Source organism: Oncorhynchus clarkii, chromosome 20 (genome assembly GCF_045791955.1).
Source record: "Oncorhynchus clarkii lewisi isolate Uvic-CL-2024 chromosome 20, UVic_Ocla_1.0, whole genome shotgun sequence".
Taxonomy (NCBI): domain Eukaryota; kingdom Metazoa; phylum Chordata; class Actinopteri; order Salmoniformes; family Salmonidae; genus Oncorhynchus; species Oncorhynchus clarkii.
In genome coordinates, this window is record NC_092166.1 from 11,967,559 (window position 1) to 11,991,377 (window position 23,819).

General features: G+C 42.0%; 3 protein-coding genes across 3 annotated transcripts in view; 2 read left to right on the forward strand and 1 right to left on the reverse strand.

The window, feature by feature from the left end:
- Positions 1-2,247, forward strand: part of LOC139375904 (serine/threonine-protein kinase N2-like) — a 40,795-nt gene extending 38,548 nt beyond the window's left edge. Inside the window, exon 22 of the mRNA XM_071117863.1 lies at positions 78-2,247. Within this exon, the coding sequence (XP_070973964.1) occupies positions 78-281 (204 nt within the window). The 3' untranslated portion in view covers positions 282-2,247. The remainder of the gene's footprint in view (positions 1-77) is intronic.
- Positions 1,561-14,031, reverse strand: LOC139375905 (transcription initiation factor IIB). Its single transcript, XM_071117864.1, has 7 exons — positions 13,935-14,031; positions 12,474-12,586; positions 11,012-11,145; positions 10,394-10,540; positions 9,767-9,896; positions 7,280-7,561; positions 1,561-4,732 (listed from the first exon to the last, which is right to left on the reverse strand). Exons 1-7 carry the CDS (start codon positions 13,949-13,951, stop codon positions 4,599-4,601), a joined length of 957 nt encoding a protein of 318 aa, XP_070973965.1. The 5' UTR covers positions 13,952-14,031; the 3' UTR covers positions 1,561-4,598.
- A 2,863-nt stretch (positions 14,032-16,894) lies between these two features.
- Positions 16,895-23,603, forward strand: LOC139375906 (volume-regulated anion channel subunit LRRC8D-like). The gene is made up of 2 exons (XM_071117865.1): positions 16,895-17,130; positions 19,924-23,603. The coding sequence occupies exon 2, from the start codon at positions 19,926-19,928 to the stop codon at positions 22,470-22,472; it is 2,547 nt and encodes an 848-aa protein (XP_070973966.1). The 5' UTR covers positions 16,895-17,130; positions 19,924-19,925; the 3' UTR covers positions 22,473-23,603.
- Positions 23,604-23,819: the final 216 nt, after the last annotated feature.

A 23,819-nucleotide genomic window follows, 5' to 3' on the forward strand; every position in this document is an offset into this window, starting at 1 on the left:
GATTCAATACATGTCTGTCCTGATAGTTGACCTAAGTTCACTCTTTCATAAATGTTCTCCTTCCTTTCTCCCCCCAGAATATGGATTGGAACGGACTACTGTCCAAGAAGGTGAAGCCTCCGTTTGTGCCGACCATCCAGAACTCCAACGACGTCAGCAACTTCGACAACGAATTTACCTCAGAAGCACCCATCCTGACCCCGCCCAGAGAACCCAGGGCGCTCAGCAAGAATGAGCAGGACATGTTCTCAGACTTTGACTACATCGCAGACTGGTGTTAGCCCCCCTTCTCCCTCCTCCTAACACATTGAACAAACACACACAGTGAACCAAACAACACAGCGCTGACTGACTGTAGCTCACATTTGAAAAAAATGCTTTTTTCCAAACATGTTGAGGGAGGGGAAACATCGCTCTTCCAGCCTTCGGGCGCACTCTGTGTCATTGAAAGACCCCCCCCCCCCGACTCCACAACCCAGCACCCTTGTTTATTTTTTAACAAAATGAAGAACTTTTTTTTTTAACAAGAAGAGATTATATTTTGCTTTTCTTCTGAGAATTTTGAGAGAAGAGGGAGGAGGAGGCCTCCAGCGCATGTTGTCTATTGTCTGACCACTGAGGTTTTCATATGAACTATGTCAAAGGAAACACCGGCAACATCATGTTATTCATAGTCAGTCTTTTATTTTTTATCATGTACAGAATATTATTCATCCGTATTAACGAGTCATTTCTCAAGCCATAACTAAATGACTTCTCTCTGTAAGGTCTGCCATATTGTATTATAAGTGTTTTAAGCATTTATCACTGAACTCTCACGTGAGGTTAAAGACGACACATCTTGACTACTACTGCCTTTTGACTTGAAAGCCAAAGTAAGGGCTCCCTTTTAACTGATCCTTGTCATCTCCCCTACCCACACTTATTTGTCACATGCTTCGTAAACAACCGGTGTGGACTAACAGGGAAATGCTTAGTTACGGGCCTAGTTACGGGCCCTTTGCAACAATGCAGGGAGAACCCTCCCACCGTTTTTAAAGAATGCCTTCCTGTTTCTGCTAGCAAAGCTAAGAGCTGGCTCACTCTCAAAGAATAGAGTGCAGAAATGTTTTATTTTAAAACAGATGATCATTAGACAAAGCAGTGCACCCAGTGTTAGCCCTCAAGGTACTGCAACTATCCCTCATTTACTAGCATACAGGGCCGTGTTTCACTATGTAATGCTATAAGGATGTTGGAGGGAAAATAATTAAGCAGTAGAGCAAAGTTCTAGAGACAAAGGCGACTGTCGCTTTAAACATTGTCATTTGTAAGGTGCACACAATATGGAGACTTGTCCGACATGGCTCCCTCTGGCGGGTTCCTAGCACCATTAAGCAAATGAATCAAGTGTCTGAGGAGAAGTGCTGATTTAGGATCAGTTATGCCTTTTAGATCACAATGAAAAGGATTACATGAACAGGGTTCCCCTGATCCTGGATCAGCACTCGTACTCAGCGCTATACAGCCCCAGATTTAGTTATTGGGGGATAACAATGCATTCAGCTAGCAATGTTGTGCTCTTGTGGATCGAATCAATTATTCTAGCATTTCTAACAGAGTGGGTCAGTTCCATTATAATTCGATGCAGAAAATGTATCAAATCTGTTGAACTTCCATTCGCTACCTGAATTAACTGATTTGAAATGGAATTGATTCCAACCTCGATACCTCAATTCTTTTAACTGAAGATACCAGAGCCTGCAATGATTAGAGTTGGTCAAATGGTGGATCTGAAGTGACTGATACAGCTGATTACCAAAACTCATCCATTCAGTCCTGACAGTGGGACTATGGAAACAGTCATGGATGTATGATCAAACTAATGTGTAGGGTGAAGTTGCCTCCAGGTTAGGAGGATTGGGGAAGTTGGCCCTAGATCTTTACACAGGAGCTTAAACTTAGTGCCAGTTTGTGCAGACTATGTAAATGAATCACTACAGGGGAGGGCATATATGTATATACACACAATTAAGCTGATAGCACTATCAGTAGGTATTTTTTTATGATCTATGTTTAGTGTAATTATGAAAATAGATTGTACAAAGTTATTTGTCCCAGTGTTTGAATGGCCGCTCATGCTTTTTTGAATGGTACACCACATTGAAGTTACAAGACTGTTGGCCCTGGTGTAAAGAAGTATTTTGCTTGTTGGGGTTTGTCGCCTATCATGAATGCACAAATTAAATGTTTTTAATAGTTGTGCTACCTTTGCATATTGTATTCTATTGGCGTGAGCACATCACTTTCAAGCCCATGTTATGTCTTGGTCTCTTTGCTTTGAGAATATCTTCCATGGTGTGAAGAGCAACATGCCCAATAGAACTGTCCATGAACATACTACAGCAGTCCACTGTTCATACATGACCCAGAGTGCATCTTACTGAAGTCAGCAAGGAGTGACCTGGCTTTGAGGTAAGTGGATAACTAAAACATTTTCTCACGTAGAAGGATCAAAACCTCGAAGTATAGTAGAGAGACTAATTTACCTTTAATGAAGGTGAAGCATTGAGCACAAGTTCCCCTTGTTAAGCTACAGCATAACTTTGCAAATAAACTAAGCAACAAAAAAAACGTCCCTTTTTCAGGACCCTGTCTTTCAAAGATAATTTGTAAAAATCCAAATAACTTCAGATCTTAATTGTAAAGGGTTTAAACACTGTTTTCCCATACTTGTTCAATGTACCTGTGGAACGGTCGTTTAGACGGTAGACAATTAAGGTCACAGTTATGCCTCTTTAGTGTCTGAAATTTTATTTTCTACGGACTCTGGAAAAACACAAGATGCCCAGGGTCCCTTCTCATCTGCGTGAACGTGCCTTAGGCATGCTGCAAGGAGGCACGAGGACTAGATGCGGCCAGGGCAATAAATTGCAATGTCCGTAGCTGTGGCACGCCTAAGACAGCGCTACAGGGAGACAGGACGGACAGCTGATCGTCCTCGCAGTGGCAGTCCACGTGTAACAACACCTGCACAGGATTGGTACATCTGAACATCATACCTGCGGGACAGGTACAGGATGGCAAGAACTGCCCGAGTTACACCAGGAATGCACAATCCCTCCATCAGTGCTCAGACTGTCCGCAATAGGCTGAGAGAGGCTGGACTGAGGGCTTGCAGGTCCTCACCAGACATCACCGACAACAACGTCGCCTACGGGCACAAACCCACCGTCGCTGGACCAGACAGGACTGGCAAAATGCTCTTCACTGACGAGTCGCGGTTTTGGTCGGATTAGCGTTTATCGTTGAAGGAATGAGCGTTACACCGAGGCCTGTAGTCTGGAGCGGGATCGATTTGGAGGTGGAGAATCCATCATGGTCTGGGGCGGTGTGTCACAGCATCATCGGACTGAGCTAGTTGTTCTTGCAGCCAATCTCAACGCTGTGCGTTTCAGGGAATACATCCTCCTCCTTCATGTGGTACCCTTCCTGCAGGCTCATCCTGACATGACCCTCCAGCATGACAATGCCACCAGCCATACTGCTCGTTCTGTGCGTGATTTCTTGCAGGTCAGGAATGTCAGTGTTCTGCCATGGCCAGCGAAGAGCCCAGATCTCAATCCAACTGAGCATTTGGATCGGAGTGTGGGGGCTAGGGCCATCCCACCAGAAATGTCTGGGAACTTGCAGGTGCCTTGGTGGAAGAGTGGGGTAACATCTCACAGCAAGAACTGGCAAATCTGCTGCAGTCCAGGAGGAGATGTACTGCAGTACTTAGTATCTGGTGTGGCCACCAGCTGCATTGTACTTTTGATTTTGACCCCCCCTTTGTTCAAGGACACATTATTCCATGTCTGTGGAACTTGTTCAGTTGTTGAATATTATGTTCATACAAATATTTATGTTAAGTTTGCTGAAAATAAACTGTTGACAGTGAATTTTTTTTGCTGAGTTTACTTCTTGTATTGACTTCACCCTTAAATGGCATATTTTCAAAACAAAAGCAATTGTTTAACTTAAGCTTCTATTGCTACACTAGGCCCACAACTGTACACCCGGCAGGAGGGATGAGACTAAGCTATAACTTGTCTGACTGTCCGTAAAGGGCAAAGACATACTGATCAATGTAGTAGTGTAGTAATACAAAAAAACACTTCAAATGATAATAGAAAGCAGTATTAGTCACTCAAACACATTCCATACAAAGTTTAATGTTATTCAATGCATGAGGTGTTCAACGTGCTTTTCAGAAAAGCATTTAAATTTACTTTAATACATTGCCAATAAGCTAACAAAATGTAACCTGCTAATTTCCTACAAAAGTAGGTGCATACAGTATAAAACCAGCCTAATATTGCAAGCACCAATTACATTCTCACTTGGACATATATACAGTATATATACACACAAATGAAATACTGTATGTACAGTTTGCAATCTAATTCTTATAGCAATGGAATGTGTGTCCTGTACTTGTCTGTATTCCTGCAAAGAAGTGCCTTGACAAGGGCCCGAAGGCTTAATTAACAAGGGAACAGAGGAAAGAAAAAAAATCATAAATTCAATTTAAAAAAAGAACCCAGTAGAGCAGAATGTGTTGTTGGGGCGGCAGGTCATCACAGCTGGGGCAGTTTGTCCACAGGGGTGTCAAATTTGAAGTCTGGGGGAAAGAGGTCGGCAGCGCGGGGGTAGATGAGTCTGTACGACTGTCTGATTGTGACGTCCGCCACACCAGCGATGTCTCCAATCTCTGTCGAAAGATTTGAAGAATTGACTACTGGTGTTTTAAGAGTATTCAGAACATTTGGTGCTGCACTTGTTCTCAGAACTATCAGAAATACGAGTTCCTGAACCTTTGTCACACTGTTATTCATGCCTGAAATGTACTGAAGCAGGTTGTAAAGCTTACAAACACAAATACTACATATATACACTATACAGTGCAATGAAAAAGTATTTGCCCCCTTAATGATTCTCTATTTTTGATACTGATTGTTAACAGATTTTCACCCAAAACCTATTATAAAAAGGGAACCTGAATTTGATTTATTTCTTTAAAGCCAACATCCAATGCCCTTGTTTGAAAGTATTTTCCCCCTTACACTACTTAGGGTTGTGCCACTTTTAGCTGGAATGACTCCAACCAAACACTTCCTGTAGTTGTTGATCAGTCTTTCACGTCACCGTGGAGGAATATTGGCCCCCTCTTCCATGCAGAACGGCTTTAACTCACTGCATGACCCAGCTGCGCTTCAGCTCAGACAGATGGCCTGACATTCTCCTGTAGGATTCTCTGATGCAGAATTCATGGTTCCTTCTTTTAAGGCAAGTCGTCCAGGTCCTGAGGCAGCAAACCATCACACTACCATCACCATGCTGACCTTTGGTCTGCGGTTCTTACCATGGAATGCAGTATTTGGTTTTTGCCAGACATAAAATGGGACCCATCTCATCCAAAGTGGACTATAGTTTGCCAAAAAAAGCACCTGGATGATCATCCAGACTCCTGGAAGATTGTTCTATGGACAAATGATTCAAAGGTATAACATGGGTCCCACTGCATTCCACAGTAAGAAACTCCTACCAACGGTCAAGCATGGTGGTGGTAGTCTGATGCTTTGCTGCCTTCAGGACCTGGACGAATTGCCCTAATAGAAGGAACCATGTATACTGCCCTGTATCAGAGAATTCTACAGGAGAATGTCAGGCCATCGGTCTGAGCTGAAGCGCAGCTGGGTCATGCAACAAGACAATGAACACATTTTTTGTTTTAGAATGGCCTAGCCAAAGTCCTAATCCCAATAGAGTTGTGGTAGGACTTGAAACACACAAATGTCACAGAGCCGCTTTAACTCTGCATGGAAGAGTGGGCCAACATTCCTCCACAGCGATGAGAGAGACTGATCTTGTTTATGAATAATGAAATATGTAATTTTGTTATTTGTTCACTCAGGTTCCCTTTAATATTAGGTTTTGTTTGAAAATGGATAATTCCATAAAAAATATGCATAAGTGATTACAATTTGAAAGGGGGCAAATGCTTTTGTATATAAAGTGCTGTGAAAAAGTATGCGGACACCCCTTCAAACTAGTGTATTTGGCCATTTCAGCCACACCCGTTGCTGACTGGTGTATAAAAATCGAGCACACCGCTATGCAATCTCCATAGACAAACATTGGCAGTAGAAAGGCCTTACTGAAGAGCTCAGTGACTTTCAACGTGGCACAGTCATAGGATGCCACCTTTCCAATAAGTCAGTTCGTCAAATTTCTGCCCCGGGTCAACTGTAAGTGCTGTTATTGTGAAGTGGAAAAGTCTAGGAGCAACAATGGCTCAGCCACAAAGTGGTAGGTCACACAAGCTCACAGAACTGGACCACCGAGTGCTGAAGCGCGTAAAGATCGTCTGTCCTCAGTTGCAACACTCACTACCGAGATCCAAACCGCCTGTGGAAGCCAAGTCGGCACAATAACTGTTCCTCACGATCTTCATGAAATGGGTTTCCATGGCCAAGCAGCCACACACAAGCCTAAGATCAACATGCGTAATACCAAGCGTCGGCTGGAGTGGTGTAAAGCTCGCCGCCATTGGACTCTGGAGCAGTGGAAACGTCTTCCCTGGATTGATGAATCATGCATCACCATCTGGCAGTCAGATGGAAAAATCTGGATTTGGCAGTTGCCATGACAACACTACCTACCCAAATGCATAGTACCAACTATAAAGCTTGGTGGAGAAATAATGGTCTGGGGCTGTTTTCCATGGTTCGTGCTAGGCCCCTTAGTTCCAGTGAAGCATATAATTACATTCTAGACGATTCTGTGCTTCCAACTTTGTGGCAACAGTTTGGGGAAGGCCCTTTCCTGTTGCAGCATGACAACGCCCCCATGCACAAAGCGAGGTCCATACAGAAATAATTTGTCAAGATTGGTGTGGAAGAACTTGACTGGCCTGCAGAGGCCTGACCTCGACCCCATCGAACACCTTTGGGATGAATTGGAACTCTGACTACGAGCCAGGCCTAATCGCCCAACATCAGTGCCCAACCTCACAAATTCACTTGTGGCTAAATGTTAGCAACTACCCACAGCAATGTCTCAACATCTAATGGAAAGCCTTCCCAGAAGAGTTATAACAGCAAAGAGGAGACCAACTGCATTTTAATGCCCATGATTTTGGAATGAGATGTTAGACAAGCAGGTGTCCACATACTTCTGGTTGTGTAGTGTAGTTCAGATTCAGCCAATAAAGAACTTTAAGTGATGACCACCTGAAAAAGCCTATCCCCCACCTCACCTTTCTGGGTCTTCTTCTCGGCAGAGGCCTGGGAGGCCATGTAGATGGCGGCGGCAGCCACAGAAATGGGGCTCCTGCCGGGCACCAGGTCCAGCTCCACGGCCTTCCGGGCGATGTAGGTGGCTGCCATCTGCACCTGCTTCGGCAGGCCCAGGTTGGAGCAGAAGCGGGACATGAAGTCTCCGGTGGTGATGAGGTCCACGCTGGTCTCCAGGGCCTTGAGGATCAGCTTGAAGCAGCGGCCAATCTCCTTCTTGGAGATACGGGACACGGCGCAGATCTCTGCGAGGGATAGGTGACAAGGGAGTCATTAGTGATACACCATCAGGATCGTTCTAATAAGTCATGCAACGGAGGACATTTTAAAAAGTAAGATGAAAATAAGCTTTTCTTATTGGACCATTCCAGGTGGCAGCTACCTCAGTTTGACCATTTTCTTCCCTTTTGTGCCTAACGAACAACCCAGGAATATAAACTCGGCAGAAAAATAAAATGTCCTCACTGTCAACTGCATTTATTTTCAGCAAACTTAACATGTGTAAATATTTGTAACATAAGATTCAACAGACATAAACTGAACAAGTTCCACAGACATGTGACTAACAGAAATTGAATAATGTGTCCCTGAACAAAGGGGGTGGGGTGGGTCAAAAAATCTAAAGAAAATGCAGCTGGTGGCCACACCAGATACTAAGTACTGCAGTGCATCTCTTCCTCGTGGACGTTACCAGATTTGTCAGTTCTTGCTGTGAGATGTTACCCCACTCTTCCACCAAGGCACCTGCAAGTTCCCAGACATTTCTGTGGGGAATGGCCTTAACCCTCACCCACCGATCCAACAGGTCCCAGACATGCTCAATGGGATTGAGATCTGGGCTCTTCGCTGGCCATGGCAGGACACTGACATTCTTGTCTTGCAGGAAATCACGCACAGAACGAGCTGGTGGCATTGTCATGCTGGAGGGTCATGTCAGGGTGAGCCTGCGGGAAGGGAACCACATGAGGGAAGAGGATGTCTTCCCTGTAACGCACAGCATTGAGATTGCCTGCAATGACAAGCTCAGTCCGTTGTTGCTGTGACACCGCCCCAGACCATGTCGGACCCTCCACCAAATCGATCCCTCTCCAGAGTACAGGACTCGGTGTAACGCTCATTCCTTTGACGATAAACGCAAATCCGACCATGACCCCTGGTGAGACAAAACCGCGACTCAGTGAAGATAACTTTTTGCCTGTCTGGTCCAGCAACGGTGGGTTTGTGCCCATAGGCGATGTTGTTGCCGGTGATGTCTGGTGAGGACCTGCCTTTACAACAGGCCTACAAGCCCTCAGTCCAGCCTCTCTCAGCCTATTGCGGACAGTCTGAGCACTGATGGAGGGATTGTGCGTTCCTGGTGTAACCCGGGCAGTTGTTGCCATCCTGTACCTGTCCTGCAGGTGTGATGTTCGTATGTACCGATCCTGTGCAGGTGTTGTTACACGTGGTCTGCCACTGCGAGGACAATCAGCTGTCCGTCCTGTCTCCCTGTAGCTCTGTCTGATGCATCTCACAGTACGGACAATGCTATTTATTTCCCTGGCCACATCTGCAGTCCTCATGCCTCCTTGCAGCATGCCTAAGGCACATTCACGCAGATGAGCAGGGACCCTGGGCATCTTTCTTTTGGTGTTTTTCAGAGTCAGTAGAAAGGCCTCTTTAGTGTCTTAAGTTATCAGAACTGTGACCTTAATTGCTTACCGTCTGTAAGCTGTAAGAGTCTTTACGACCATTCCACAGGTGCATGTTCATTAATTGTTTATGGTTCATTGAACACCCTTTACAATGAAGAACTGTGATCTTTTTACGAATTATCTTTGAAAGACAGCGTTCTAAAAAAGGATGTTTCTTTTGTTTATTGTAACCATGTAGTCTTGGTTTTAATTTGTAGCATCCAGCAACACTCATTCCAAGGTGTTGCATGAAATATTTGTTAATCCTAATATGAGCTCTAAACATTCTCTTAAGGTTTTTTGTTGTTTTGTACTTTTTACTCCTTTGTCTCTCCAATTGGTAGTTGTAGTCTTGTCCCATCACTGCAACTCCCATACGGACTCGGAAGAGGCGAAAGTCGAGAGCCACGCGTCCTCCGAAACACAACCCTGCCAGGCCGCACTGCTTCTTGACATACTGCCTGCTTAACCCGGAAGCCAGCCGCAACAATGTGTTGGAGGAAACACTGTACAGCTGGCGACCGAAGTCAGTGTGCATGTGCCTGCCGCCACAAGTCATCGCTAGACCACGATGGGACGAGGACATCCCATGAGGCTAAACCCTCCCCTAATCCGGACGACACTGGGCCAATTGTGCGCTGACTCATGGGTCTCCTGGTCGTGGCCGGCTGTAACACAGCCCGGGATCGAACCCGGATCTGTAGTGACGCCTCCAACGCTGCTTTATACCACTGCTCCACTCGGGAGGCCCTAAACATCCTCTTTATAAGAACTCACCTTTAAATGTCCGAGGCACACCCTCTTGTCTGCAGGCGATGTAGAGGCAGGCTGATGCGATGGCGTCGTTGGCCCGCCCCTTCAGGCTCTTCTGTTCGTACACTTGCTTAAATAAGTTATTTGTTCGGTCCTGCAGGTCAAATACAACATTTAGGTCAGTGCAAAATATCTTTAAATGCTTTAGACATTTATAATTTGGTTAAAGCTGCAATATGTACCTTTTTGGGCAACCTGACAAATTCACCTAAATGGGAGTTATAGATCTAATTATCATTGAAAGCAAGTATCAGAAGCAGTAGTAGATCTGTTCTTTGTGCGCTATGTCTATGCTTCCTGTTCTCAAGTTTTGTTTTTGTTCTTTTACCTCTGGGTTTGTTCTCTACACTATGCATTGCTTGTTTTGTCACAAACTGAAATTAGGTGACCTGTTAGAATTTTAGCAACCAGGAAATGGCAGAATGATTTCTGCATATTGCACCTTTATTAAGAGAGAAGCCTATATTTAAAGTAACCTGCTAAATAACTTAGGATTAATATATTTCCAAAACTCATGTAGGTAGAAATGAGCAGCTAGCTAGCTACTAGGTTCCACAAAGCTAAACAATTGGAAGAGAGTACAGGACTCACTATGATGTTCCTTGGTAGGTTGATCCGGTCAGCCATGGTGGTAATCTCTTTGAAGGCGTTTAGCATGGCGCGGTCTGAACTGCTCATGGTCCGCCGGTTCTGGTACTTGGAGTTGCCAAACTCATCAAAACTTGCCGCGCCTGTTCCCTATGGTGACAACAGAATGGTTGGAACCAGTAGAGGCAATAAATACTTTTTATTTAACCGTTGTTTTTCACAGGGAGCCCTGCAGCAAAAAATACAAGCTACATAACAAGGAATGAATGATACAACAAGACGGTATCATGAGAAATAAAATCATACAGAAAAGCTATTTAAATAAAAATAAAAAATAAACACATTTGCAATGCCTGATCCCTTTATTAGCATAATCCATTTACTGCCAGTAAATCTTATGACAATGAAGTCTATTTTATGGAGAACAGAGGAACCTGATAAAGACCATGTCACACAAAAAGGGATGCAGAGATTGTCTTGTCATGGCATTTCTTTGTCTGGCTCCCCGGGCCACATTTAGATGTGGCCCTTCTCTTGTCAGGCATTAACATCTATCCACTGACCACAAACAGAAATAGTTTTAGAGCATCTTTCCCTGTAAGTGGTAACTTGTGTACTTACCTTGCTGATCATGGTGCTCAAGTCTCCCCCGTTGAGGAGTGGATTCTGGGCGTCGCCCACTCTGGACGGGTCTTGGGTGGCTTTCTCATTGGTGAAGGTCCTCCACTCTGAACCCACATCAATCACTCTGTCACCTGAGGAACCAGATACATTACCGCATGGGGCCATGTTCCAATATGTTAAAATCTCTTCCTTTCCTTTTGTCATTTACTCTGTTGTCTCCTTGAGCAGTGAGCACTGACAGTGACATGAATGGATAAAGGAGTTAAAAGTGATGAACATCAAGCACCCACTGTATTGATTTTACCATCATAGTATAATGCTTTCACCAAGTGAGTCCTTCCTTTTGTGATAAAAGGAGACGAGGGAAATCGTTATTAAGTAAGTAAGCCGTATTGAGGGTCAGTGGGACCCAAGCCACCATTTTGAACATGTTTATGTAAATGAGAATAGTAACTAGGTGTAATGATACAACCAGGACACAATCAACCAAATGTGTCTCATCTTTCCATTGTTACGGTCACAGATTTGATTACACCCTGCACTTCCCAGACCAGGCCACAAGGTGGCATTCTCACTCAGGAACAAGATACTTTCCTTTGTCCAATATTTTCTCTCGTTTTATCGCCTCTTCCTGGAAACTAGCAGGGTCAGGGATTAGATTTTTCACCTTAATCCCATAAGCCCTTCCCATAGATAAATCACAGTAATATTGAGTACTAATATGACGTTAATCTGCTTATGGCAACGCTATGAGATACAATCTAGCTTTACATCACTGAATCCACCCACTTACCCACTATACCCCCATATGATTAGCTAAGTGTTTCCTTTGGGACTCATTATGGGAGACCTGCTATGTTACGTTCAGATAGGGCCCTGTAATTTAATCGGTTGCTGTAACTAGGGTGGCTTTCCAAGGCTGTCTAAGGAAGGCGTGGACAGATTTGATTCTATTGCATCTTTGCGAGGATGTTGTCATTTCTAGAATTTCATGGTATCATGTTACATATTATTATGCACTCTAGCCATGTGGCAGGTCTGACATGATATCTCACTGCTCCAGTCCCATAATACCAGCACAAACACTGTCACATCACTCCCTCCCTCTCCCTCTGAACTAGAGGTTAGGTTAGTTTTGAGTACGTGTCTATAGAAGTGTCGGTTTATGTTAAGTTCCGCTATTTACCTAATGGAAAGCCTTCTCATCCCTACACAAGGCTTTGTCAGTCTGTTGACAGGTAATGTGTGTGTGCGCTTGTTTTACTATACTGAACCAGAAGTGCTCACAACTATGTTAAACCAAGGCCAATTCAGAGAAGTGAGGACATTTGGCCGGTCCTAACTTCTAAAAAGGCTATTTTAGGCTTAGGGGTTAGGTTGAGTTAGAATTAGGTTTGGGGTAAAAAGTTAAAGTATAGTAATACAAAGAGTAACAAAGCTGTGCGTGGCCTGTCCTCACCCACTACAAGGCCACACTCGGGGCAGATCATGTCCCCTGCTCTGTAGTCTTCCACCAGCATGGCATCTGGGTGGTTGGGGCACTGCACCTTGGGAAGGGCCAGGACATCTCCGCTGCAAGGAGAGAAGAAATCCCATAGGTCAGCTGACGGTGACCTCGAAGCTCTGACCCCGGAATTGGGTGTGACTGTACTTATAACCATAAAGCTGGTTTACTGTCAAGTTTGTGGTATTAGTTCACTTATTCTATACACCAGTTAACTTTAATTAAAGCCAATTGTTTACTGTGACATTTGAATTGGCAAATTATGATATTGACATAAATCTTAAAGGCCTTTGTTCAAATTCTGCTCAAATTGTTTAACATGTCAGTCTTCCCCTGGATCAGGGAAATATTAGGAAAATAGCTAGCTACCTTTAAGATTGTTAAAACAAAAGGCACTTATGAAAATTACAAGTTACAATGTTTTACATTTTCACAAGCAAATGCATATACACACATACACATGATATATCTATCTATCAACAAGAACTGGACTGGGAAGTACTGCAAACCTAGCTAGTACAGAAGACACCAACGATTGTGTTAACTTGTACCCAGATGAATTTCCAACTGAAATTATGCTGATGTGGCCAAAAGCGCTTCGAAACTGTCTTACGTGGGACCATCGGACCCATTAAATGGGCATCCAGCGGTTTGGAAATTATTCTCGACACCAATTTGATTCTATAACGTTAATACCAAAACCGATACATACCCCATAGCCATCTATCCGAAATTCTGGCACAAACTATTCTGACAATCCCCTGTCTTTCTGTCCTTTGACAAAGGCGTTATGCCTACTGATACGCCTACTGATACTTGGGTACGTCAACATTCGGTTTCTCTTCGTTTAGGCAAGCGAAAACAAGCCATTTATTTTGAGCTAGTTAGTTAACAGCTGACGGTAGAATAAATCGGTGGTAAAATCACCAAATAAACTTGTAGTGTCCTCATAGCTATTATCAATGGCTTAATAACTTGTCATGATTAGATCACTGTCAAGGTGTCATGCGTTGACACTGCTACTGTAAAAATATATTAGATAACGTTAGCTAGAGTAATTGGAGTTAGCCAGCTGTGATGGCCTGACAACATCACCCATCCCTTTAAAAACATTACATCGCTCATTGACAATCGCATGTGCGAGGACGACGTCCTACACGAGCAATATGATCAAGTTAACATGATATACGATCGATACAATGTGTCAAACTGATTTGAGAGTTTTATGATAGGCTAACGTTAGTTAAGGTTAAGTAGTATGGACATTCCGGCGGCTATAATGAAAAACACGGAGAGTCGCATTAGAAACAAACGTCTCTATGTGTTGATGGCCACCCCCACCCTTTGATCAATAAGTGTACCCCACATGAAAACATAATAATCCCAAACACAGTTTAGAAAAGATGGTTTACACACCGGCTCGTCGACGCCATGTTAGTTACTTCTTTATACTTCTACCAGTGGTGAACAGTTTCGAACAATGGCGTCTTCTACCTCTATATATGGCTTTTTTAGCCCACGTGTTTACATGACGACGGAACGGCAAAAGGCTCAAACTAGATCTTCAAAAAGCGATTGACATATGAGGACAGAGGACGTAGGCTACTTGTAAAAGAGTAATGTACTTCCAAGTCACAGAACGATGCTTTTGACATTTATTATATATTATATTATCATACGTATCTAATTAAATCAGATGACTTCCTGACCGTGTCACCTTTAGTCACATAATTACATTTAAGTGAATACAATTACGCAAATGATCAAGTGTTAAACCAAAACTAGTGAAAAGGGAGAACAAAATGTGTGGATTTTTGTTTTATTTGTGTCACTCAAACTTTTTTTACATGCTTATTGCTGCAATGGATCCTAGCCAACACCCCTGCAAGCAGAGCAGCTGGAACATCACATGGTTGGTAATATTTCCACCTGCCAGCTACTAAAGAAAAATAGCACTTAAATGGTTGGTTATGTGTAGCCTACATAAGAAAACATGTTAAATGGCAAGTGGAAGCATAATCCTACTTAACCCCATTCAAAAAACTGACTCAACTCTGAGTAGCCAATATAGCAGTCTCACTGTAAGAGCCAGAGCAGACAGGCCTGTTTATGAAACTGTCAGGGATGGCATTGTCTCTGTGTGCCAGTCTGTGCCCTATCCTTGTGCCAATCTCGGACTGTATTGCCTTGATTGCCCCTCGCCCACACACCCACTGTACCACTGGCCTCAACAGCTCTGGTTCGACAACCACCAAACAATGAGTCATTTCACTTGGCCAGACATCCTTTGATAGAGAATTTCAAGAGAAATCCAATATTTAACAAATCATTTATGACTGAATTACATCGACTGTGCCAAGCACCTAGAGCTGTTTGGATTTCACTGATTACAATTAATAAACAAGCCTTGTCAGCAGCACACATTTTATTAAATTGCACGATGACATTGAACACTAGTAGGTAAATAGAATGCATGTCCATGTACAACAGCAGGTAGAGCTAAATCCCAATATGTCAGATAAGGCCATCATCTATCATGCTTTCAAATGCTAAATAATAATTCATATTATAATTGTACTAAAGTCTCATGTTGAATCAACCTACTTAATTTATTTATATCAATAATATAAAGATTAATTCCCTCTGAATTCTTGAGATTCTCAAAGGAATTTTAATCAAACTAATCAGTTTCAACAAAATCTTCACCTAGGCCAAAGTCATAGCTAGTCACACACTAATGACAATGTCATGATTTGACCTTGTTTTTTCCCCCGAGTTCCCAGTTGTCTTGAAAGCACCATATTCTGCCAGCACTGTGTGGTGTGAGTCTCTGAGTCTCAGCTGAGGGACCTGTATTTGATCCACTGCCGGCAGCACCACAGGGGTTATTATCTCATCTGCACTGATAAACACAAACAACACTCTCAATGAGTCACACAGAACACCATAAACACAATGTGTAGCCTACGGGTAGGCAGTATGTCTTCCTACATTAGCCTATATATCACCTGTCTGTTCCTCACCCGAGCCCCCTAAGGCGCTAGACAAGATTACTGATTCAGACCGTCTCCGGCAGCCTCATTCGAAAAACATGAACATGCATAGACATACAGTATCAGTGACTGTGAATATAAGGCTGTAGGTGTAGTCAGTTGGTGTTATTATTACTCATATTACAATCTGGTATACTGGGATTGGGGACACGTGATGCTTACTAGTCATTAATTGTCATGGAAACAGGTGTGTCTGTCTGGGATTGGATTTGCATTTACTGTGTTCAGACCTTGTTCAATACAATGACCTGGTTGCTAAGTACATGTGGGGGTTACCTCTGTATGTCTGCTTCAGCCCCCGTAGACAGGCCCTAATTACACAACGGATCCACCTATTCCCCATTGCTGTGACCACGACCACAACCCTGTACACCGCTCTTGCCCTCACACCCAACCATATGACCCATTGTCAGATTTCTCTTCTGTGTGTCTGCCGCCATCTACAGGTCTGTAATCAGATCTCTGCTGTTACACAATCACAATCCGTATCAGGTCACCATATTCTCTCTTTAGGAAGTGTATAATATGTATATGTTATAACAGTGTACTGTGTAATAAACAATACTTTCATTGATTATAATGAATCGTTTTTAAAGAATCACTTACTAAAGTTGTTTGGCCTCATGAACCTGGCCTGGCTGTTATTTTTATTCAGTTCTCTGGTTACATTGAGCAGAGTGTGGCCAACTATTTTTATATTATCTAGCCTGGACCAGTTGGAACCTGTACCAAACTCAAGAGACACTTCCTCAAGAGTGTACTGTGTGCAACCAAATCCAGACATCTGAGGTAGCGACTTTCACCAAGGGCTCTACATATACTCTATGTCTTCATTTTCACAATTAGGCTATATAGCGTAGCTACAGACAAACAGGAAGAGAGATTGCGAGAATTTACATTACATTGTGTAGCCTACAATCTACAGGTGCAGCAGATATGATGTGCCGGATACAATGTATTCATTTATAGCCTTAATATTAGGAGTTACTTATTATATAGTTACTGAATAGATGGTTACAGTTGAAAGCTTCCGAATGAGTTATATTAATATGTAACAGAATGCGCACATTCGATCAAGTCGTAGTACAGTATGCGGAAGACACATTCGATCAAGTCGTAGTACAGTATGCGGTCGGTGGTGCCCCAGTTATCATCATTATTTCCAATTTGGTGGCATCTGAGTGAGACCTAGCTGGAAAGAACTGTGAAGCTGTTTGAGATAGATAAGAATGATGTGTCTTTAGTACGTTGATCTGTGGCGTCCACCAATAAGAAACTCCGGTAATAGCGGAGTCATGTTCAAATTGGACCACCCTTTTCTTCAAGTTACATGCGTACAGTGGTCGACGTTATGCGCATATTCTCCACGACGCTCAGGTATGCAGAACCGCTGGTATTGAGGATGGTGCCGACATTCGCATTGTCACGAACAAATGTTCTTGGTCACAAGCTTTGTTCCATAGTTTAATGGATTGAGCTGAATCGTCAGAAGGAATTGTCTGGAGCGCAAAAGTGGAAATGGAGTACAAAACATCTAATTAGATAAGGTCACCAAGATAGTAAGTATGCTCGTTTTCCTCGGACTTACCACGCTTTAAAATCTGTAAAATCATAATTTACATTTATTTGATGTTGATTTTCATAATGTGCGGTTATCCCAGGGCAGTTTATTTAACGCAAGTAGCCAGATAACACATTGTTACTTCACTGCAAATGTTTAACTCCGGGCACATGTTGTAGTTGAGTTACAGACAATAAAAAAAAGTTACAGTTACAGCAAGTCACCTGACCTCAGAGTCAGACAACAACAGAAGAGTAATACGCAAGAAATAACATGTATCTAATATTTCCTATAAGTTAAATTACTGTAAATGTGTTTAATCAGTAGCCTAGGTTTATTCCACAACTGGTCTCTTTGTTAGAACCAGTGTTGTCTACAAGCTGCATCTGCAGATTCTCGTCCCACTTCGATTTGGCCTATATGCAAAACGTCATTGATGATGGCTTGTTGGGATGTTATCTTAAAGCATGTTTTAATAATATCATACCTATAAATATAGCCAATAGGCTATAGCCTATAATATCAAAAATATATTACTGTAATTATTTAGTTCAACTATGAACGGAAATTATTGATGAAAGCAAATATCATCTAAAGTTTTATTGGTGAAAAATCAAGTGTCCATATCTGTGGCAAGGAAAAATAGTATGGAATAAAATCACTCTTAAGGCCAGGCACCACACCCTAATAGGTATTTTTTTCTCTTAATCATATCACAATCAACTTTTAAATATAATGCCTTTTTATATTAAATTGTTTCTGAAATATTGTATACGTTATGCAAATGAGACATTATGCAAATGAGGGGGTCTCATTTACATATTTTCATAGAACGCAAATACTTTTTTCTGGACTCTGGATGAAGTCAGCCTAAATATATATTTTTTTAATTTGTTAAGACACTCCAGGACCAAACTTTCTTTGACCATATTATGAATAAATACTTTAAAAAAAATCTTTATCAGTAAAATAAAGACATGTACATAAAATGAATTTTTAGCAAATTTTTCCAATAAACAAAAATATAAACGCAACATGCAACAATTTAAAAGATTTTACAGAGTTACAGTTTATAGAAGGAAATCAGTCAATTGAAATAAATAAATTCGGCCCTAATTGATGGATTTCACATGACTGGAAGGGCATACTTGAGACATCTGTGGCATTGTGTTGTGTGACAAAACTGCACATTTTAGAGTGGCCTTTTATTGTCCCCAGCACAATGATCATGCTGTTTAATCAGATTCTTGATATGCCACACCTGTCAAGTGGATGGATTATCGTTGGCAAAGGAGAAATGGTCATTAACAGGGATGTCATCACATTTCTGCACAACATTTGAGAGAAATAAGCTTTTTGTGCGTATGGAACATTTCTGGAATCGTTTATTTCAGCTCATGAAACATGGGACCCACACTTTACATGTTGAATTTATATTTGATTTCAGTATAGAATACAATTTTGACAACATATCAACAATTCCCTCTGAGTATGTCTGGAGAATATATCTAAGGATAACTACACAAACTTTGGGGAATGTAGATTCTTCTGAAGCTGAGAAAAATGAGTTGGCTGGTAGGAAGAGTCTTACTTTCGGGAAACACCTATATTGACCCAATCACCATCTCTTCAAAGTAAGTTACTACATACAGTCCAGTTTGTAACATTCACTATGAAATGGGCTTTACAATTATGTGTGATTCAATGTAGTGAGCTTTGAAATTATGGATGTCAATTTAAAAGTGGTTAAAAATTCATAAAATGTTGATGATAGTAGTATGATAAAGTAAAGAAAATATTCATTTATATCACGTTTCTTTACATTTCAGCCTGTGGGGCCTGGCCTTAATAGTGTAGTAACAGTAATAATCATATTATTAACAGTAGTGTTCATTATGTACCTAGTTTGGGCAATGTGACACAAGTGTATTTTCATTGTTGTTTTAAATAACTCTCATAAAAACATTTAAAACTATTTTTTATTGCCCTGGAGGACAAGGAACAGAGAGGAGAACAGAGTTAGTTAGTTACAACACTGGCAAATAGAGGAAGTGAGCCCACATGTTGAAACTGGGCACACTTACCATTCATTGCTTCACAAAATGGCACACCAACATGCTAAACTTCTCAAATCAAATTTTAGTTGTCACATGCTTCTTAAACAACAGGTGTAGACTAACAGTGAGATGCTTACTTATGGGTCCTTTTTCAACAAGGCAATTAAAAAAAATTATGTATATAAATAGTGACACAAAGAATAAATACACAGTGAATAATTAACAATAACGAGTAAAAATAACAAGCCTGAAGATGGACAATATTGTGCCTCAATCACTCACAATAGGTAGAGACTAACATCAAAGGAACCTTTGCCATTCCAGTATCCACATGTCTTAACTAGTCTTGATGTGAGGGAAAACCAATTAACCCCCAGGAGGGGAAATTCTTTGCACTAGATCAGACATAGACTTTTGGCTTTGTCATCAGATGTTTTCAAAATCTAAAGAGAGGTGCAATATGAAACAAATATAATAAGCCTACATTACTAATGCTGCATTGTCTTTCATGAGACACTTTCACATGAAGAGCCATTCAAATTAGTTATCAAAATAAATGGATCAATCTTTATTACCTTTTTAACCATACCAAGTACAAACATCTACCAACAAAAATATATTTTTTACTGAACAAAAAAACATTTAAAGTGCCTTTTTAAAATCATTTGATTTGAAAATCATTTGAAATAAGTGCTCTCATTATTAGCTAAATTCCCTGTCTCATTCCATTGCAGGAATGTTTACCATCACAGAGTTAGCGTCGCTGAACGACATCCAGCCGACCTACCGCATCCTAAAACCATGGTGGGACGTCTTCATGGACTACCTGGGGGTGGTCATGCTCATGTTGTCCATCTTCGCCATGACGATGCAGATCACAAAGGACCAGGTGGCGTGCCTTCCATGCCTGGAGAAAGCAGTGGCAGGGCCAAACTCTTGGACATCCCAAAGTCCACAAGAAACCGCCTCATCAGCAGTTAGCATAACGACAGTGTTTGCTACACCAATGGCCACTAAAGATCTACCAGACAGTGCAGTACATGAGGTCCACAACACCCAGCCCATCGTTGTGAAGCGAGAGGGCAAAATGCAGCAACCCAGGCCCACAGGGATCCAAACCAACTTAGATTATCAGCAGTATGTCTTTGTCAACCAAATGTGTTACCACATAGCCTTGCCCTGGTACTCAAAGTACTTCCCGTACCTCTCCCTCATCCACACCCTTGTGCTTATGGTTAGTAGTAACTTCTGGTTCAAATACCCCAAGACAAGCTCAAAGATTGAACACTTTGTGTCCATTCTCGGACGGTGCTTTGAGTCTCCGTGGACTACAAAGGCTTTGTCCGAGACAGCCTGTGAGGATTCTGAGGAGAACAAGCAGAGACTGACTGGCACCACTTCAGCACAGAGAGAGTTATCACAGGAAACTAAAGATGAAAATGCTGCAAACTCATCTACCCCTATGCTTGGGAATACAGGAGTCAAGTTCTCAGCAGATAAGCCTATTGCTGAAGCCCCAAGTATGACTATCCTGGACAAGAAAGATGGGGAGCAGGCCAAGGCTCTATTTGAGAAGGTGCGGAAATTCCGCGCCCATGTGGAGGACAGCGATTTCATCTACAAGCTCTATGTAGCTCAGACTGTGGTCAAAACGGTCAAGTTTATTTTGATTCTGTCCTATACGTCAACATTTATTGCTGCCATCGAGTTTCATCACATATGTGAACCCAAAATCAAACACTTAACCGGATATGAGCAGTTCTTTTGTACCCACAACATGGCTTTCATGTTGAGAAAGCTCCTCCTCAGCTACATGGCCCTCATATTGATCTATGGGATGGTCTGCTTGTATTCCCTCCACTGGCTGTTCAGGCGCCCCCTTAAAGAGTACTCATTTGAGAAAGTCAGAGAGGAGAGTAGCTTCAGTGACATTCCTGATGTGAAGAACGACTTTGCGTTCCTTCTGCACATGGTCGATCAGTACGACCAGCTGTATTCCAAACGGTTTGGTGTCTTCCTCTCGGAGGTCAGCGAGAACAAGCTGAGGGAGATCAGTCTAAACCACGAGTGGACATTTGAGAAGCTCAGACAGCTTGTGACCCGAAATCCCCAAGACCAGCAGGAGCTCCACCTCTTCATGCTTTCTGGTCTCCCCAATGCAGTGTTTGACCTCACCGACCTGGAAATACTTAAACTAGAGCTAATTCCTGAGGTCAGGTTTTCGGCAAAGGTTTCCCAAATGACCAGTCTGCAGGAGCTGCACCTTTGCCACTGCCCTGCCAAAGTTGAGCAGACTGCATTTGTCTTTCTCCGTGACCACCTCCGCTGCCTTCATGTCAAGTTCACAGACGTCGCTGAGATCCCAGCATGGGTTTATTTGTTGAGGAGTTTGAGGGAGCTAAACTTAGTAGGGAATTTAAGCTCAGAAAACAACAAAATGATAGGACTAGAGTGCATGCGTGATTTGAAACATCTTAAGACATTATATCTGAAGAGCAACCTCACCAAGATCCCCTCAAACCTCACTGAGCTGTCCCCACACCTGATCAAACTGGTGGTGCATAACGATGGTACTAAACTACTTGTACTGAACAGCCTCAAGAAGATGACAAACCTCGCCGATCTGGAGCTGCACAACTGTGAGCTGGAGAGGATCCCCCATGCTATTTTCAGCTTAACCAACCTTCAAGAGCTGGACCTCAAATCCAACAACATTCGCACCATCGAAGAGGTCATCAGCTTTCAGCACCTCAAGAGGTTGACCTGCCTCAAATTGTGGCACAACAAAATCATCACCATTCCAGCCTCAATAGGCCAGGTCAAGTCTTTGGAGTCACTTCATCTTTCACACAACAAACTGGAGACGCTCCCGCCGGCGCTGTTCCACCTCCCCAAGCTGAGGCACTTGGATGTCAGTCACAACTCCATCACAGTGATCCCGCCGGACTTGGGTCTCCTGCAGAACCTCCAGCACTTCGCAATCAATGCAAACAAGGTGGAGGTGCTGCCCAAGCAGCTGTTCAGGTGCACCAAGCTAAAGTTCCTGTGTCTGAGCAATAATGTCCTCACCAACCTGCCTGAGACTGTGGGTCAGTTGGTGCATCTTGCTCAGCTGGAGCTGAGGGGGAACTGTCTGGACCGCCTTCCCTCACTGCTGGGGAACTGTCGCCTTCTACGTAAAAACAGCCTCATTGTAGAGGACCACCTTTTTGACACTTTGCCTGTAGAGGTAAAGGAGAGCATTAGTCGGGAGACCAATGTGTCCTTTGCGAGTGGCTTATAGTTGATCATTTCTGATATCTTAAACCCTTATGGTACATTGATTAACTGAAATGTATATTACTCACTGAAGCAATACGCTATGAAAGTAACACGTTATTTACCAGGAACTAGCCTTGTAGTTTTTTATAACTTTTGTAGGCTTTTTGAATCCTCTTCAATGGGCAAAAACGTTGCGCAATGGTCTTGAAGCCAAATACTTCGTAAAGGCACATAGCAGAAGTAAATTCAAACACAAATATAATTTTATATACAGGTATTTCTTAAACGATCACGTTTTCAAGAATTTGATGATGTAACTTCAAGCACATTCAAAAGATTAGGGGAAATGACCCGGAAGTAAAACAGGCGGTTGCTTTCACAGGATATTGAACCACGTTTTATTGATTATCAATGCCCTATATGGGTAGTTCCTATAAATTTTTTGCTTAATAAAGTGAGAGAGAATGCTTCTCCTCAACAAAGACTGTATAGCTCTATAAATAATGTAATATCATTTCAAAGGATAATTTCATTAAGTATTTAAGAATGTTCAAGATAAAAAAAAGCTTTTAGTTACTTCATAGGGTATTATGACATAATATTGTTAGCAGTAATAGATTTTTAGACTTAATAACAAATATTGTATTAGCTACTCAGGTATAATGTTAACCCTGGGGACCATCATTTTGCCTTAACTGCTGCTATTTCTCAGTGAGGGCGTTCATAAGAAAAGACTAAATGGCTCTCAAGTTTGTCGATACACTACCTGTCATTATTCACAACACCATTCAGTAAAATAACAAATGCTATTTTCAGTAGTAATTCACTTTTGGGGATTCCGATTGAAATTGGAAGTACTTTGCCCAACCAATATTTGCTTTGCTTTTTGTTATATTGTTGAATGTTTACTATTGTTTTACACTTCTCTATCACAGACCATGCTAAGCATTTGCGTGTGATTGAAAATAAAGGAGGGTTGACAAAAGGGAGGCGATGTTTTACACCAAAACAAGTTTTTAAATTAGGCAACAATAGCATCAATTAAGTGTACACAAGATTGTTATATTGCCTTTTTCCAATGTATTTCTGTACTGTACATAAACTGTTCACATTTACAAGCATTCTGGCACAATAAAACTAGATCTTAGATACACTTTTCTTATTGTTTTTATTCTCTCTGTTTACATGCCTTTCTCAATGGTCATTGGTCAGTACCGTACATTGCTGCATTTATATCTGTATAAAGAATATCATAATTGGTAAGCTGCTGTACAAAATTATTTATTTGTTGAGGGTTTGTTATATGTAAAATGTATGCTAGCATGATTAAGTTGCTTTGGATAAAAGCGTCTGCTCATTTTTTATTTAT

Coding starts and splice junctions, on each gene's coding strand:
- LOC139375906 (XM_071117865.1), top strand. CDS start 19,926: ATGTTTACCATCACAGAGTTAGCGTCGCTGAACGACATCCAGCCGACC.
- LOC139375905 (XM_071117864.1), bottom strand. Junction 9,897..10,393: donor ACCTACCAAGGAACATCATA/GTGAGTCCTGTA, acceptor TTTGACCTGCAG/GACCGAACAAATAACTTATT. Junction 7,562..9,766: donor TGTGCCTCGGACATTTAAAG/GTGAGTTCTTAT, acceptor TATCCCTCGCAG/AGATCTGCGCCGTGTCCCGT.